This window comes from Urocampus carinirostris, chromosome 1 (assembly GCF_059441175.1).
Source record: "Urocampus carinirostris isolate Australia breed hairy pipefish chromosome 1, RoL_Ucar_1.0, whole genome shotgun sequence".
Taxonomy (NCBI): domain Eukaryota; kingdom Metazoa; phylum Chordata; class Actinopteri; order Syngnathiformes; family Syngnathidae; genus Urocampus; species Urocampus carinirostris.
Genome location: NC_142349.1, coordinates 24,752,435 through 24,768,908, shown reverse-complemented (window position 1 = coordinate 24,768,908; position 16,474 = coordinate 24,752,435). Strand labels below are relative to the sequence as shown.

General features: G+C 39.1%; 1 protein-coding gene across 1 annotated transcript; it reads right to left on the bottom strand.

The window, feature by feature from the left end:
• Positions 1-594: 594 nt before the first annotated feature.
• Positions 595-14,713, bottom strand: retsat.2 (retinol saturase, tandem duplicate 2). The gene is made up of 11 exons (XM_088331614.1): positions 14,486-14,713; positions 9,417-9,599; positions 9,095-9,336; positions 8,374-8,575; positions 7,780-7,977; positions 7,580-7,699; positions 2,793-2,931; positions 2,440-2,549; positions 2,180-2,349; positions 1,214-1,373; positions 595-984 (listed from the first exon to the last, which is right to left on the bottom strand). Exons 1-11 carry the CDS (start codon positions 14,643-14,645, stop codon positions 836-838), a joined length of 1,833 nt encoding a protein of 610 aa, XP_088187740.1. The 5' UTR covers positions 14,646-14,713; the 3' UTR covers positions 595-835.
• Between the last annotated feature and the right edge of the window lie 1,761 nt (positions 14,714-16,474).

Below are 16,474 nucleotides of genomic sequence, written 5' to 3'. Positions count from 1 at the left end.
AGAGCATTGTCTCCCCAAATATTAATGACATCCAATACCTCCGTTTGGTGGGATTTGAATAGAAATATTGTCATCTAATTTTAGAGGATACTATCGCTTTAGGAATGAACTTGAGCGACATGGTTAGAATCAGCGATGCAATGTTGGCTTTTTAGCGTCTTACAAAATAAACAATTGTTCATCTTCCAAAAATGTGTGATTTAATGACAGACACTGTGTGTTTTTGTCCACCGTGGTTATTTCTCCGCTTCCTCCCACCTGGTTGAAGGCAGAATAGTGACGTCTGTTGTCTGCCGTTGACTTGCAGGAACCGGGGTCTGGTGTGGAAAAAAAACAAATATGTGCCGTTCGACGGTCTTAAAAAGATCGGTTACAGGTCGCATTCGCGGAAAAAAAATATCGGATTTCCCTGCAGTGCTAAAACCTAGCCAAAGAAATGCACGTACATAATGAACAAACTGACAGAAGCTGCAACACTAGCCAGGAGCTGGTGGCAGCGAGTAAAAGTACGCATATTTTACAGCTCCTTCAACCTTTTACCAAGACCAAATGTAACTCACACATGATTTTAGTAAAGTTGCACCACCACACACGTTTGTATTAAAATTGTTTATTAAATTCACACTTTTTTAAATGAAATGTACACACGCACCCCCCAAAAAATGTGAACACTACTTTTTGTTCTGCATGAATTGCAAAGTTGCAGTGGTATTTTTTAACCATTTATTAGACCACAGTAGACAGCATCTGGTAAGAGCAAAAAAAATGTGTTTCTTTCCCCAGGCACAGCCCAATAAAAAGCCCTCTGAGTCAAGCCAGCTGCTACTCTGCCTGTTTAAACCCCTTTCTGTTTGCTATTGATAAACTTTGTTTTCTTGGCCAGCGCGATGGCATCAAGGTGCAGGTTGCGATGGAGTATGGCAGAGCCACAGGTCAATGCGCCAGCCATTGCGCCCGCAAAACCGCACAGGAACACATCCTGACCTAAAACACACAAGCAGACGTGTAAATGTATACAACTGGATAAGAATTGGATTACGTTGATGAATGAAGTATTTTAGGCCAGTTATTGAACAATGAGCCTTGTGAGAAAATAACTTATTTTTGTTGTCTGGTCTTAAAGCTAATTTTCACTCAAACTTGAAGTATGGCTGTAATAATATGTAATAGCTCAATTGAGGTTGAAACACATTGGATTGGACAATGCGGCGACCTGTGAGGTAGAGGTTCTTGAGCGGGGTCTGAGGCCTCACGTTGGCACTGAGCTCTGGAGTGAAGCGCCCAAGACCGTGGTCTGCCCCGTAAATCTCTCCTTTGGGGGCTCCGATGTAGTGCGTGTTGGTGATGGGAGTGCCAGCATCAATGTATTCCACCTGCACCGATTATGGCAAGTGTTTTTAATTTTTTTAGTTTACAAAAACAACACTCAGGATTAACAAGGTACAATGGACTTGTCACGAGACAACAGACAATCAGGCGAAAAAACAGTTGACGTTACAAACATTGCAATAAATTGTAATCCTACGGACACACCGAAGAATACATCTGGCATGTTTGATTGGGGGGGTGCTTGGACAGGTTTAGGTCTCGTGTCGTGTGACAAAGAAGAGGGGCTCCCGCTCCCTGCCAATCAAAGATAAAAACTGGCCAGAAAACTTCCCTCTAAGAAAGTTATTTAGTGCTACATATTGATGCTGCTTATTTACAGAACTAATTTGTTTCCTTTTTAAATAGACAAACCCACCAATTAAGTGGCCACTGCTAAACCTTTCTCCCTGTAAGCAATCACCTTTTCAGTTAAATCCGGTTGCACGGAGCAGAGTTCCACAAATCCTAACGGTCAATCAGTCATCCTCCCTTGTAAAAGAACATTTCCCCCAATCCTGCACATTTTTTACGTGATTTATGTATTGCATCTACCTACAATGTTAATAACGTGAGGTAGATGGGTGACGTTTTAGCCTTCTCTACATTGATTTGCTTCCACCCAAAGCAAAGCAAAAACAATTGAATTCTTTCAAGGCTCTGCTGGTACAGAGGAGGAGTCTCAAGTCCTCCGCGCAAGCTTTGACACCTGACAACCATTTGCGTATACTCGCGACAACCTCAATAACTTTGGTTACAACGCGCCGCCCCAAATGTACTCATTGCGATTTGTGTTTTCATAGCATTATTTTACCTTGTCTCTGGAAATTTTGGGGAAAACCTCCAACACCACTTGAAGTGCAGTCTCGATAAATGCCTCTTTTAACTCCTTGTAGTCCGATGCCCGGTTGGTCACCTTATCGTCCTTCCACTCTTCGAACCAGTCATAATTGGCAAAGCTAACCAGACTCAATGTGGACTTGCCTACACAGTGTCACACAAAACAAAACATGACTGTTAAAACCGAAACTTATACACAAAAAGCCAGATGCTGCTTCCCCAAATTGTAAGTACCTGGTGACCTCTCCTCCCAAGTAGGATCCTTAGCAGATGGTGAGGCAACAAACAGGATAGGAATATTCTTGCACGACTTCTCTCTGTTGCTGACACTGTAGTTTGTCACACTGAGGGACGAAATGGCATATAATTAAAAACCTTACCATTTTGAGTGGTGGCATTTTCCTATTGACAGTAGCAAAGAACTGAACTGGATTTGTTCTGTTCTAGTCCCAACCACATTAAAAAAAACATATTGACATCAAAACAGAGTAAAGATACACAGAGCAAAATTAATATGTATACTAAAATCTGAACATTAATATTTGAAACAGTTCCCTTGTTTGATATGCACCCAACGTTTAACTTACAGTTCATCAAAATTGTTCTCTTTAAAGATCCAGTAGTTGTCAGCTTTGAGTCCAAGTTCTTCTTTAGTTCCGTCTAGTCCCACAAAAATACTGAGACCACCTTCCCCATGCTTCATCATGCTCAGCTGCTTCTGGATTGCTACAAAAAACATGAATAAATCTTGAGTGAAAATATTGCCTCTAGTTACAAAGGCGTTTCAGGATACTAAGTCAAAAGTACAGTACGTGCAGCCATTCGTCACTTCCAGAGTTCTACCTGGCCAGTGCGTATGTGTAAATCCCGGCATGCTTTTCGTATCTCCTTCCTGCTCTGTAAACAGTCAACTGTAGTGTACTGCAACAAAGAGCTATCCCTCACAATGAAAGACATGCAGAAAAGTGGACAAGGAAAAAAGAAGAGGAAGAGACTTTTTCTAGCCATCGAAACAAGGCAAGAGATAAGAGAAAGAAATTAATCAGCCGGAAAGACATCCTGGCAATATTCTATTAAGTCTCGGAATTTGTGGAAAGGAATCACCCAGAAATAGTGTTGTCAGGTCAAGCTATCACTCACTGTGATTACATTTTCCTTGCGTATTTACGACATTGTGAAAGTCGACAAAAGCAGACGTCATTTGATCAGTTTTTCAAGAAACGCGAGGCAGATAACACTGCCAAGGACCATTAAACAAAAAGGCCAATTAAAATGTCAACGATCATATTTATAATTCCATTTATTAATTGTTTTTTCACATTATGTGCCCCTCTATTTATGTCTATTGTGTGGTAATCTTTTCTTTTATAAAACTTTTTATTTTTCACACACAATTCGACAGAGGTTTGAGTCACCCTCAATCGAGCAAGATAAAGAAAAAAAATATATACAATTGACATTCCCATAACAAACAAAAGAAACAACAACAAAAATGATAATCAAGGAAATAATAATAAAAGGTGAGGTGTTTAGACTTCAAGTAGAATTTGTTTAATAGGCTTCCATCTTTTCTCAAATTAAATCAAATTTTAATTGAAGTCTTGCAGTGATTTGTCTCTTCATTGTTTTATGTCAGGAGATTGTAGTTTCAACCAGGAAACTGTGATCATTTCTTTGCTACCGGAAGCATAGCCCTTTTGATTAGTCAATAACTCTTCTGGCAAAATTCCCAATACATAAGTCACTGGTTCCAACCGCAACTCCCAGCCAATAATTAATTTTATTTCTGTCTGAATACTTCTCCAGAAATGCAATGTCACAGGGCAATTCCAGAAAATATGGGTGAAATACCCATCCCTCCCATAGTTCTGCCAACATAAATTGAATGTATTCTTGTATTTTGAAGTTTAGTTGGCTCCTTACTTATTTTCCCCAATTCATCATGTTTCTGGAGGTATTGTCTTAGTTTCAAATGTTTATAAAATTACTTTTAAGGATGGTTACATTCTTGTTTAAGTTGTTCAAAAGATTTCAATACTTGTCCTTCAAACACTCGGGTAATAAAAATCATTCCTTTTTGTGACCATTTTTTAAATCCTACATGCATAACCCCAGGTTTAAAATCTGGGTTCTTTACTATTTTTGTAGCCCTATTCACGGACCGTAGTATTTTTATTTTTTTGTATTGTTAACCATGTTTTAATAATTCCCTTAATCCATTCATTCTGGAATTTTAACTTCTTCCACATCGCTACTGATATGGATGGTAAGGATTTGGACAAGACTGTTGCTCCATGTCCACCAATATTGTATCTTTATCTTTCGTAATCCACAGAATTAGAGCTCTAATTTGAGCTGCCCAATAATAGTTTCTGATATTGGCTAGATCCAAGCCCCCTTTTTCTTTGGAAGCTAAAAGGGTTTCGTATTTAATTCTGGGTTTTTTATTTTGCCGAAGGAATTTTGATATCAATTTATTTAACACTTTAAATGTGGATTCCGGGATCAGAATAGGAAGAGACTGAAACAGAAATAATAGTCTTGGTAATATCTCATCTCATCTCATTAGCTACACCGCTTATCCTCAGTAGGGTCGCGGGGGTGCTGGAGCCCATCCCAGCAATCATCGGGCAGTGGGCGGGGGACACCCTGAACTGGTTGCCAGCCAATCGCAGGGCACACGGGGACAGACAACTCACTCGCCCATTCACACCTAGGACAATTTGGACCGGCCAATTCACCTGAAATGCATGTTTTTGGAATGTGGGAGGAAACCGGAATGCCCGGAGAACCCCACGCAAGCACGGGGAGAACATACAAACTCCGCACAGGAAGTCTGGAGCTGGATTTGAACCCACACAGGTGGTTCCCAAGACATGAACTGTGCCGCACATGCGCTAACCACTGCGCCGCCGTGCTTAGTCTTGGTAATATGTTCATTCTAATTGTTTCTACCCTTCCGATAAGGCTTAAGGGCAAAATCTCCCATCTTTCCAAGTCCTTCTTTATTTCCTTCATCAATTTCCCATCATTTGCATCAAACAGCTGTGTGGAATGCGGTGTAATAGTCAGCCCCAAATATTTAAACCCTTATTTGTCCATTTGAATTCAAATTTTTCTATCACCTATGTTGGACAATTTCCTGATATCACCATTGCTACTGATTTGCTCTCATTAGTCAAATACTCCATATACTTTAAGGTTTTCCCACAGTGGTGGTAATGATAAAGGGGGCACTTTCAGCATTACTAACAAGTCATCCACAAACAGCGATATTTCCCTTATTCCCCTTATTTGCTCGTTTTGTCTTCTCAACTCCGCTAGTGGTTCTATGCTTACTGCAAACAAGAGCGGACATGGACAGTCCCCTTGACTCCTCTTTTAAGATCAAAGAAGTCTGAACAGTGACCATTGACTCTAAGCCTAGATTTAGGATTTTTATGGATTATTTTCACCCACTCTACAAATTGTTGAGAGAAGCCAAAAGCTATAAGGGTTTGATGTAAAAAGCTCTATTTCACCCTATCAAAAGCTTTTTGGGCGTCCAAACTTGGCAACATCGAGGGTTGGGCTTTATAATTTGTGCTCGAAATTATGTTTAATAACCTCCGAATGTTGTTAGTTATGCTATTTAAAACCCTAGACCTCTTTGTATTTGGTCCATGTTCTGCTGGGTACCTTTCTGATTTGCCATTTGTACCGTAATAAAATCACAACCTATAAATAACATACCTTTCGCACAATTGGTTATTACTTCAGCTCAAAATTGAAAAAATGTCCTCTTTTCTTCAATTGGTGCATAAACATTCATTATTGATATATCCATACTGGCCATTGACCCTTCAATCATTATACATCGACCCAGATTGTCCTTCACTTCTTTTTCAACTTTAAATGCAACACCTTTATCCAAATAAAATTACTACTGCCCTTTTCTTACCATAAGAGGCGTAAAACACCTGGTTTACCCATTCTCTTTTTAACTTCTTTTGTTCAATCTCTGTCAGATGTGTCTCTTGTAATAAAGCTACTGAGCTTTGCAATTTTTTGAGTTGATTCAATATCTTCCTTCTTTTGATGGGGTGATTCAGTCCATGTACATTACAAGAAATATGATTTAGATTACTCATGTTATAAATTGAGACCCACTGATTTTCGAAGTACAGAAAAAAACACAAAGACAACTCACAACTCCATTGAAAAAACAAACAAACAAAATAACAAACACACAAAAATGCGACCAAAAAGATTGTGCGGTAAAGTAATTTTAACATGTATTTGTTTCTGAAACTCTTATGATTTATTGAAAAAAATAAATCACACTTTTGCGGGGCTTGGAACAGATTAGAGCATTTACATTCAAAAAGGCATCTCTACTTACAAATGTTTCAGGTTACAAAGCTACTCTCAGAACAAACTAAAATCCTACGTAGAGATACCACTGTAAAAGTATCATGTCAGAGAACAAACAATAGCTGAAGAAATATATAGAGGTTAAGCTGGCTTGTAATATATGGAAAATAGCATTTTTGCTGTTCGCAAGACTAGCATGGATCACCAACTACTAAGACAGCCTTGAGCTAGTTGGTGGAAGGTTTTGTGTAAACAATCCCATAGTGAGAAAGTTTTTTTCCTGTCCTCACATCTCCTGGCAACTTTTTTTTAAAGTCTAGACTAAAATTTATGGCACATCTCTCTATTAAAAAGTGGTATGTACATTTGGTATTTAAACGACTGAAATTTAAAAAAATGTGTGTGTCTTCTGATTGAAAGAGTGACAGTCAGTAAGTACATAAGTCTATATGTAGGTTTTGTAAAGCCATTTAAAAGCACTCAGAGATATTACTATGATTATTGTCATGCTGCATAAGTTTGATTCAAATTGTTTGGTTACTCATCCATGTATACCCAATAAACAAATCTGACTACCGTACTCTAGCGCATTACTGAACATACTCAGTTCTTCCATCCCTGATTTTTTGGGGGACTATCAGCTTGTAGTACAGAGAAGAATGACTCATGCCGACATGTTTCTGAAGCATTATATGAATTGGTTGATTTCTCTGTTACATTTCGATTTTGTTTTCTGTCCGGACGTCAATAATACCACAGATGTACACATTTATGGTGTAGGTCCACGCTTCCGGAAAGCAACATACGAACACAAATTTTAAATACATGAGACCAAGCAAAGGAGCACACTTTTTGGATAAAGGTGGACACAAGCACTGTACTTAGTTGATTGAGCTGTGATTTGAACAAAATCATCTATAATTTAATGTCAAAAGTTAATGCAGAAATAAGGTCTACTCGCGCAATGACGTCGCTCGTGTTTGTCCATCCCAAACATTTACATATTCCTCATAAACCTTACCTGGCATGGCTTGGAGCTCTTTGGGCAGCAGCTGCTGATAAGTGTTGAAAATACCCGCATTAGAGATGACAATAGGAGCATGGATATGTACCTCCTCCTGCCCCTTCATCACACTCACACCTAGTGGAGCGTAAACCAGAGACCGTTAAAACAAGTCAACAGTGACCACAGTACAATTTGGCCACAGCGAGACTACGCACCACACGCTTCACGAGCATCGTTGAACAGGATTCGATTTACCGGCGCTCGCACCAGGACAGCACCTCCAGCCTTTTCGATGATGGGGATCATGTGGTAGGCGATCTCGCTGGCGCCCCCCTTTGGATACCAGGCCCCATTTAGGTAATGAGTGACCAGCAGGCTGTGCATGGCGAAGCTGGCATCTTTTGGCATATTACCTAGGCGATGATAGTGAAAGTCAAGGACACAGGCGGGAAGTTTGAATAAAGTTTACATCAAAGCTAATAGTGTTTGGACTGGTGTTTGAAGGGAAATAGCCTGTGCAACCATATTTTGGTTATACACCCAAATATAGCAGTCAGACCAACTTGTCTTGTGTTTGCTAAACAGTCATGTTATTACTTTTAACTGATGTGTGTTACTAAGTAAGCAAGTAAAATGAACCGTTTAATCTTTTTATTTATAGTGATGGACCAGACAAGAAACCTCACGCAAGTTCTGCTATCACCACTGCCAATATGTTATATGAGTGATGTTCAAAAGTTTAGTAACCAAGCGTAAATGTTTCTAAATTTTTATATTTACTTTGTCCATTAGTCATCATTTCAACCTACCATAGGTGCCAAAGATGTAGCAGAAGACAGCCCTGAGGTCTTTGTTCTCCGTCAGTCCATTGACAACTTCGGTCAGGCTGCGGGGCGCCATTTCAAAAAAGGCCGACAAATGTTTGACCAGACCACTGAGGACCAACACTTCAGCCAGGAACCATGGTAACTGCTTAAGCACTGCCATGAACCAGATTCCTCGGCCTGTTTTCTTGAGTAAAACAAGAGTAAAGACAGTCAATTTAATGGATATCTTTGAACAACCAGTGGTGTCAATAAATCCACGGGGTTTTTGTGCTGCGTTTGTGTGTACGTGCATGTGCCTTAACACAGCAGGACATACTGTGGAGGCATGGAAATTGGCCATTCTACAAAAGCACAATAACAAACACAGGACGATGCTACAATGGTGAGTGTAAAAATTATAGATTTAAAAATATTAAGATTAATCATAATAAGCAACATTATGATAATTACATTATCTAAGAGAGTAGCATTGTTGTTAATAATGATACTTAGAAATGTTTTGGTTCAGTATTAATAATGATCAGAAAACTGATGTAAATGTAGAAATATAAACGTATATTTACAATACCTGAAAATGGACCAACTAAATTACACTGACATGGTACAGTATTGGTACTTTCCCCAATGTTGCCTAAAATCAGTGACTTCACTATCACTGCGGTCAATTTACTCCGGCCATCATTGCTCCCATTTTTTTCCTCACCTTGACCAGTCTCATGTATTCATTTATAGCCGCTTCCTCGCCAGGGAAACACTTCTTCAACTCTTCAGGGAATCGTCTGCTACCGCTATAGATGGGATAGCGTCGACGATTTTCTGGGGGCCCGATCACAACGTGGTCAAACGGGTTCTCCAACGGCTCCCACTGCAGCTGACCATTGGTCATCTGGTCCAACATGCAGCGAAACGGCTTGTGGTCCAGCAGCTCGCCAACATAGTGGATTCCTATGGTACAAAACCACTCTTTGTATTGTTTTTATGTTACCAAAATGATAATCATCAATGATTTCAAATGTTTTCCTTACCAACGTCAAACTCAAAACCCTTTTCGGTGAATGTGTGGCAGCATCCACCGGCCCGGTCATGCTGTTCCAGAACAAGAACTTTTTTTCCCACTTTAGCCAGGAGCACAGCTAGGCCCAGACCACCAATCCCGCTGCCAATGATAACGGCGTCCAAGTTCTCAGGAATCTTACTAGCTAGGAAGCCTAAGTACAACAACAATGCAAATAATCCATGATTCCGTACTGCACCAAAAGATACTGCCTCCTATGGTGCGACTAGTACAAGCGTATTATGGATTTTGGAGTGCGCATGCAAAGCTTCGTTAACTCCTGTAATTGATGGTCTCGTTGCTAGGGCATTTTGTCATTGTTCAATCTACCTGTGAGTACTCATTCTGCATCACTTTGCGTTCTTGTCGTTTGAGTTAGTTAGTGTTCGCTAATCTATTAGAAGTTGAAGAGCCTGCTTTGACGCAAGCTTGACTTCTTTGATGTTTGAAAATTCAGAGTCTTTTTATACTTACTTCTCTGTAAATAAATCCATTTATAAATCTTATTTTTGTGTCTACTTTCATGGGATTCACTTCACCGATCACATCGGAACGTAACAGTTTTTAACTGTCTCAGTTAAATTGCTTTTATTTAAGTTTAGCTTAGTTCAGCATGGTTTATTTTAGCTAGCTTTATTGTATTATACAAGTAGCTTACTATAGAAATAGCTGAAACAAGGACATGGACTAAATTGATCCAAAATACAATTATTGTGCCGAAAAGTCGCCTGGTAGTGCGTCACTATTGCTGGCATCAACTGAAGAATACAGTACCGGTAAATTAGATGAAATAAAGAAATAAGTATCGTTATTGGGTATTGTATCGGTGTTAATACAGACACTCCCCTACTTACGACCATTCACAAAAAACGGTAGATACGAATATTTTGGGGGACGTCGAAAAATATCCGGACATTGCTGTAAATTAGATTTTGTATTGTGTGCACCTTTTTCCGAGTAAAGGACATTACTGTAGTGCTTCTTTCTGCCGCTACCAGCGTGTGGCGCTGTGAGAGGTCACCCAGCATCCACCCCGAAGAAGAAATCCGCTTCCTCTTCCTAGTTACTGTGTAAACATACTGTACTGTATCCCGAGCGCGCTAAGAACTCTGACATTTTTATTGTTTAATATATCGTGCATCCATTCAATATGGTTCTTTTGAAATGAAAGTGGAATAGGAAAGCTTGATGCGGATGACAAAATATTTGGATTGCTTTTTTTCGGCCACTTACCACCACGGAGCAGGAAGTCGCCTTACTCTTGAAGCTCATCTTCCAAAAGTAAGTTAAACTTAACTTTATAGAGCATATTATTTTATTAAATGTTTATTTTGTAGTACAAAACAATACAGATTACTTATACAAACCCTAAACAAACTTATATAAACCTTAAACATACATGCCATAAAAAATACAGCACTGAAGCAACTTATGAACGAATTCAACATACTAACGAATTCAAATTACGAACGATCGTCCGGAACGTATCTCATTCGTAAGTAGGGCAGCATCTGAAAGCACCTTTTTTAAGATGTGAGTACCTGTGATGGTATTATTACATCGGCTACCTTTGCTGGCTATTGAACATTTAGGAATTGTATTGTAAATGGACATTTTATAAATGCTATATTAAGAAAAGAAGGAGAGTGAATTGTATGTACTACAAGTAGTATCTGTAACTACTAAAGATTTTGGGTATCAGTATGAAAAAAATGTGGTATCAAACATCCACATATTAAATATTTTCAATCACATATAGACTCCTTTCTGTGTTTGTAAACAAGTGAGGCGTAGCCTACCTGCGCGCGCATTGTCGAGGCCAAAAGGCTGAATAGATGTTAGTTTATACCAGCCGATTGACAGAAAAAGATTGTGTTTCATAGATAGTTACATCTCAAATAAGCACAAAGTATATACAAGCAGCAAGATAGCGATCTCATTTCAGAGTTTTAAGTCAACATCAACAAAATTGAGTAATGAGTAAAATACCTTTCAATGCCAGCAAGTTAAATGGATGAAAAAGGTGGTTCACATGAACAGTTCATATTTATAGTAGCTTAGTTCACACATAAGTTAAACTTTCCATGGCTTGCACCCACCCAATACATTTTGTCATTTGTGTTGGTTGGTTTAATAATAATAATAATAATAAAAATAATGATAACGACAATTAATAATGATAATTATTATCAAAATAATAACAATGTTTTATATACAGCAAATAGCATTTCCCCAACACTTGTCCTACTTACACTTAAGGCATTCGGCATTCAAGTAAATCCAAACCCAGATTGCCACAGTAACTTGCTAGGTATGAAATGTACACCACAAATGCGGACATAGTTAATGAAGTCCTTGGTCGAGTCGGTTATTTTAATGGATTGCAGCCTACGGTGCTTTTGAAATGGCCTGTTTCTTCTGGAAATTGCAAAACAATTATAGCCTTTAAATTTTCAAGTAGGGCACATGTACACACAACAGCTGGGCATGTTGTTGTTGTTTTTTGGAACATTGCAACTCGAAAAAGGCAACTCAACATACAAAAAAATATATTGCTCCCTTCAGACTTGTACTGCTACTGGATCAACAATGTGCACGCATCCTGTTAAGATCCAGTGATTGAGTAGGGTGGAAACGGGTCTAAACGTTCTATTGAAGATTTGCTGACCAAACGACACCATGATGGACGGTAATAAACTGGAGTAAACAGTGGATGAGTCCAGTAAACAGTAGACAACAACATCAAAAAAAGCTATACTGCAGTATTCAACACCATTGGGAATAACTAGTAAAATTAATATTGTGAAGCTGTCAGATGAGGTGGCTCACCTTGTCAGAAATTATACTATTTAGAGAAAATGATTATAACGTTAGCAAAGCTAGCTACCGACCAATACATTCTTCCTCCTGACATATTCACACATAAAACAGAAACCTCCATTCTGCCGGACTTTAGTCCACACCATCTGTACTACTATACTGTAAATGGAGTATCCCCATACACATATGCTGATCTAAAATTGTATAAAAGTCTGGATGTTTACCAGTCTTTTTAGCCTGTACGCGTTACTGCAGTATCTGAAACTCATGACAAGAAGTTAGCGGACACCAGGGCAGACAACAGTGAAAAGTTGCCCGCCCAGCCATAAAGTTGCCTGCCCCATTTTTCACAACTTGAAATGCAATAAGACGACTAATCGCAAAACCCCCGTTGTTACAAAGTATTAAGGATTGATAAGCAGAATATATAACTGAACAACACTTTAAAATTAAGTTTATTTTAAATCTACTTATAACATTCATTGCAGGTATATGACATCGCTATTTTCCATCTGCCATCAGTATGTACCTGTATTTACTCATCTTCATTCATGCAATGTCTGCTACAAGCCACGTGAACTCCTCTTTCTACGATGCTTTTAATGTACGTTTTTGTTTTGTAGCGTCATAAATTTTGTTAGCTTCTTTCGAATAGTTCTTCTGGGGCTGAGGTTTTGGCCACTTATCCAATTTTCTTGTGTTCTCTGTGCGTTGACTTCGGAAAATGATATTCAAATGCGCAACCTTATAACGCTCGAGAAAGTCCAGTAGGCACAAAGTTATTCGATGCAGGCTTCTGATTGGCTGCCGAGAATGCAAAGTGCCTAATGAACCGAAATTCCAAAATTTCCAAACCGAACGAAGATTTCTAAATCGGAATAAAGCAAACGTTTGATTTAAAAAAATAATAATAATATTTTTTTTGTTTTGGTTTGTTTTCCTGGAAAAAGTTGTCTGACACCCGGGCAGAGACGTTGTGTAAGTTGTAGGCCCGACGTAAAAGATCTACGCCCCGGGTGTCCGGGCAGACGTTATTTCAGACACTAGTTACTGTGCTTTGTTCTGCCGACAAATGCACTGCGTGAAATGTTTCCCGCGCACAAACGTTACTAACGCGACTTTCTAATTTTGGGGGAAATGTAATACAACTGTAAAGCACAGGGAATTTGCACGTTGTACAGAAATCACTTTTTAGCTCGTTAATCATACTTATTTTGAGGAAATTAAGTTTTCTCCTCTAAACGTTTGTCTCTCATTTATTTCCATTGGTAATTTGGCAGTGTGTTTCGGTGTAGTAAGCTTTATGGTCAGGCACTTAACCGTTTTCAATGCATGGGATATTTGGAAGAATGCTGTTCTAAACTGCTAGTTAATCGCAATAAAACAGCTCGTGTTTGTAGTAAGAAACGGCAACGGTTATCAACTAACGTAGTTAGCACTAGCTGACTTATTATATTGATTGTCTTTGATGTGACTCGTACCTACTAAACATTAAATTGCTTGGACAAATGTCATATGTACTTTGTAAAAATGTTGGCTGCAAATCCTGGAATAATTGAGGGCTGACAGCCTGACAGTGTTGTACCTCGGCACAACACCAGTCCCTTTGTTTGACTGCATAAAAGCAATTATATTCCAAATCGAGTCTGGATGATTGCTCACCGCAGAGGAATAATACCCCCGTGGTAAAAAGTGGTGATCGTGTTCTTCCTTCGTGGTTACAGTATTGGTATTTGTTTCAACTCAACTGCCTATTCAAGTGCCTCCCGCCGTCCGTCATGGCTCTCATTCTGCCAGAGAAGGTGCAAAGGGTCAGTACATTTCTATACAGTTTTTATCTGCTAGAAAAGTTCTGTCTGAGCCAAAGACATACACTTAGACACAAAATACACAACTTAATTATTTTGTCTAACACCGCAAGCGCAAAAGCCTTTCAAGCACCACGCGATCATTCTCGCGCGAGTTTCGCGGCGCGACGCGAGACTTTGCCTTCAACATTTCTGTAGCCCAATACAGGTAATTAAGACAAATTTGATAGTGGGAAAACCTAATTTAAAACACGAATACACTTAAAAAACAATCAATGGCAGCATTTTCCATGTTGGTGTACAAGACTGACACTAAAAACCGGAAGACAACTCGTGCGAACAAAGGTTATTATTGTATGCTTATACAATGTTCATAAACCGTAATGACAGCAGCAGCAAAAGGAGGGCTCACCTTGTTTCAACACTTTGTTCTTCTCTTTGCGGTCATGGACCATTGGTTTCAGGGGTTCCCGTGTGTCCTTCTCAAATGGATTGGATTCGGACGAAGGAAAGACATATTTTAGACAGAGGAAAATCAGTGCAACGCCAATGACTACTACAGTGAGCCACATTGTTGTATTTCCTTCTATTGAGACGCCCTCTGGAAACAAACTACACCACTGTTCCGCCTGCACGGAAACCCCGCCCAAGACAGTGACAGCTGAAATCCCTGTAGTTGATTGGTGGGGGTGACAGGATTAATCCACCAATCAGCATAGATCAGAAAGTTTCTCGTTTGGGGGGGCAAGAAGTAGGGACGGGCGTTTCAGTGCTTGGGATTTTAGTATCGATCCGATCCACGTAGAGACATCCATTATCTGCAAAGCTCATCCTCAGTGGGGTTGCAGGGGTGCTGGAGCCCATTCCAGGTATCTCTGGGCATGGGACACCCTGAACTGGTTGCCACAGAGACAGACAACTCACTCGCTCATTCACTCCTAATCCACCTGACATGCATGTTTTTGGAATGTGGGAAGAAACCAGAGTGCATGGAAGAAACCCACGCAAGCACGGGGAGAACATGCAAACTCTGCACAGGAAGGCTGGTATTTGGATTTGATCCCATGACCTCAGAACAGTGCTGCAGACGTGCTAACAACACAGCTGCCCTCATTTAAAGACATAGTAGCAGTGTTCCCGCTACTCGCACATTCTCAGCGCACAAGAAAATCTAGCCAGCGCACAAAAATGAGGGCTCAAAATCACTAATTAAGAAGCGACTTAAGTTAAAGTTACAGTGCATGAAGGTAAAAATACACGGGTTGCCCTGACGTTGTGTCCTAAATTCGGTATTTTGAAGTCAATGTCAAACGAAGTTGAAAAGTGAAGTCGGTAGTTTGTCGAGAACCGGCTTCTTCGGCTCGGCTCATTGAAAGGAACCGGCTCTTTCGGGTCCTAAACGGCTCTTCAGGTTGTTTTTGCTTTTTTAATCCCAAAATGACCAAATATTATGTAAAATTATGCACAAAATGACTTAAAGGAATGGAGGAATAGAACAAAAAAGAAAAAAATACCAAAATGAAAAAGTAGTGAAAAGCTGAGAAAAAAAGAAACAAAAGGAAGAGAAAAAAAGAAGGAAAAATTTAGAAAAAAGACAGAAAAAAGAAAAGAAAGAAACTTAGGAAAAAAGTAAATGAAGAACAAAAAGAAAAAAGTAACACCTGGGAAAAAATAAACACAATGATACTTTTTTAAAGGAATTTAAAAAAAAGTAGAAAAAAACACAGAAAAAAGAAGAAAAAGTTTGTGTTGCATTCAAATAATTTCCAATTGCATCAAGTGAATCTTGTTGCCAACATTGTACTTCCACTACAGTTCTGTATCTTGCAACCGACTAAATAAGCCCCCAAAAAGATTAATATTATGCGACAAAATATATCAGGAAATAAAAGGAAATGGATATCTTGTGAAAGAATTGTAAGAACAAACGACGTTTGTAGGCCGTACAACCTTTGCAATAGTACATGAGTCAATTCATTCAAAAGAGAAAAATAATTCTGCATTGCCGGAAACTCAGCAAAATGTAACTTGATGGCAAGTTTTGGACATGTTTGATAATTAATTATCTTGCCACACTTGGGCTTATGGTTGCTCACTGTTGTTTCAAGCGTTGCTCACCGACTTTGTGTGAACGCACAGAGCCGTGGAAAATTAGAGGGAACATTGCATGGTAGTATCTATTGATACTTTTGCTTGTAATGATGATTGAATGATTGAAACCTTAGTTAGTTCATCGTTACGATAAACAGCAAAGGTATTTTAGGCACTAAAATTATTTTAACTTATTTTACTAGATTTCCTTTGTAATCTTTAAAATTTTTAATAATTCATTTATTCGCCAGCCGCTTATCCTCACTAAGGTGCTATATCCGATCCTAGCTGTCTTCAGGCAGTGGACAGG

Coding starts and splice junctions, on each gene's coding strand:
- retsat.2 (XM_088331614.1), bottom strand. CDS start 14,645: ATGTGGCTCACTGTAGTAGTCATTGGCGTTGCACTGATTTTCCTCTGT. Junction 7,978..8,373: donor CTACATCTTTGGCACCTATG/GTAGGTTGAAAT, acceptor ATCATCGCCTAG/GTAATATGCCAAAAGATGCC. Junction 2,350..2,439: donor TTGGGAGGAGAGGTCACCAG/GTACTTACAATT, acceptor GACACTGTGTAG/GCAAGTCCACATTGAGTCTG.